Source organism: Sabethes cyaneus, chromosome 2 (genome assembly GCF_943734655.1).
Source record: "Sabethes cyaneus chromosome 2, idSabCyanKW18_F2, whole genome shotgun sequence".
NCBI classification, from domain to species: Eukaryota; Metazoa; Arthropoda; class Insecta; order Diptera; family Culicidae; genus Sabethes; species Sabethes cyaneus.
In genome coordinates, this window is record NC_071354.1 from 32485028 (window position 1) to 32486916 (window position 1889).

Below are 1889 nucleotides of genomic sequence, written 5' to 3' on the forward strand. Positions count from 1 at the left end.
TGAACGCCGAAGAAGTCACTGAAGGCCGAAGACACATTAACCGTCAACGTAACGCCAACGTAAAAAGTCGATCTTTTCGAGCAGACTGTTGCCGCCTGTAGCAATGGAAAATATCTGCGACCATTGTGCTAAGCCGGTCCAAGATGATGTAGATCACGTTACGTGCATGGGTTTTTGTAACCAAGTTGTACACGCTAAGTGTGCTAAAATGAATGCGGCTTTCATGAAGGTTCTGCGCGAGCGGAAAAACCTGCTTTGGATGTGTGATGAATGTGTGAAGCTTATGCAAATTCCCCGCTTCAAAACGGTTATGTCTTCAGTAAGCTCAGCTGTCTCATCGATCGAAGATAGCCATCGTGTAGCCATTAGTGAGCTTAAAGAAGCTTTTTCGGTTAATAGTAAACAAATGCAGCAGCTTTCTAAGAAGGTCACCGAGACCGCGTCGACGCCACTATCTTCTAAAATAACGTTACGGGAACCGCCACTAAAACGTCGTCGTGAAGAGCGTGTGATGACTAGCTTGCCGCCCCTCATCGGCACCAAGTCCACCACTTCACTGACCGTACCGACTGTTCCTCCCCCAAAGGAGCTCTTTTGGCTGTACATGTCTCGTTTTCACCCTAGTGTAAAGTCCGAGACCGTTACTGAATTGGTTCGGGACTGCTTACAGTGTGAGGATCCTATCAAAGTGATCCCTCTTCTGAAGAAGGATGCCGACCTAAATGCGATGAACTTCATCTCCTTCAAAATTGGTCTGGATAAAAAATATCGCAGTGTCGCACTGGATCCTGGTACTTGGCCAAACGGTATTGCTTTTCGGGAATTTGATAACCCGAATTCCAAAAGTTATTGGGCTCCGCCTAACAATCATTCGTTGCTGACTACTCCTCGTATTGAGGTAACCCCGGTTGGCGATTTTTTATCCGCCAACACCGAACCGGGCTCTTCGCAAATGGAGTCCGCCTAGATACAACGGACCGTTCAGTCCTCGATTCTGCTCCAGCTCCATCGTTACGCCGCTGGTTACCGGGATGCACCGATTCTAGCACTTTGGGAACTCCTGACCCCCCCGCCGTAGTCGCGCCTATCCTGCCTGCGTTCAACAGCCATCCTGGTCCTACGTGCGGCTCTGGGGAACGGGGTTTCCGAAATTGCTTTCATGGCAAGTACAAATTTGTTAGTCCGCAACTCACCACTGACCCGCTCTGCGCTTCTAGCCTACTGAATTCTAACGTCAATGGGTTCCATCTGGATAGAAATGTTAATGCCGTCTCCGACCTTGCTCCAGCTCCACCACTACGGCAGCTACCGGGATGCACCGATTTTAGCATTGTGGGAACTCCTGACCCCCCCGCCGCAGTCGCGCCTTTCCTGCCTGCGTTCAACAGTCGTCCTGGTCCTACGTGCGGTTGCGGGGAACGGAGTTTCCAACATTGCATTCATGGCAAGTACGAACTTTCAAGCCCGCATCGCACCACTGATCCGCTCTGCGCTTCTAGGCCACTAAACCCCAACGCTCCTGCCTTCCATGGACGACGCAGAACTGGTACCTCAACATTAGAGCCGAACAATGCAGCTGTTGCATCTAGCGATGTGGACGATAACCGTCCCATGCGTTGTTACTATCAGAACGTACGAGGATTACGGACAAAGGTAGACCCGTTCTTTTTGGCAGCTAGCGAGTGCGACTACGATGTTATTGTGTTGACCGAGACATGGCTGGACGAATGTTTGTACAGTGCGCAACTGTTCGGCAATGGCTTTGCTGTCCATCGCACCGATCGTAACCCCTTGAACAGTAGAAAAACCCGTGGCGGGGGTGTTCTGATTGCTGTTTCAACTCGATGGAACAGTTATATCGATCCAACACCTGTGTCCAATGTTATAGA

The 1889-nt window shown here is 50.3% G+C and overlaps 1 protein-coding gene across 1 annotated transcript; it reads left to right on the forward strand.

Annotated features, from left to right (window-relative positions):
* The first annotated feature begins 208 nt into the window (after positions 1-208).
* LOC128735245 (uncharacterized) lies at positions 209-967 on the forward strand. The gene has a single exon (XM_053829741.1). The coding sequence runs from the start codon at positions 209-211 to the stop codon at positions 965-967; it is 759 nt and encodes a 252-aa protein (XP_053685716.1).
* The last annotated feature ends 922 nt before the right edge of the window (positions 968-1889 follow it).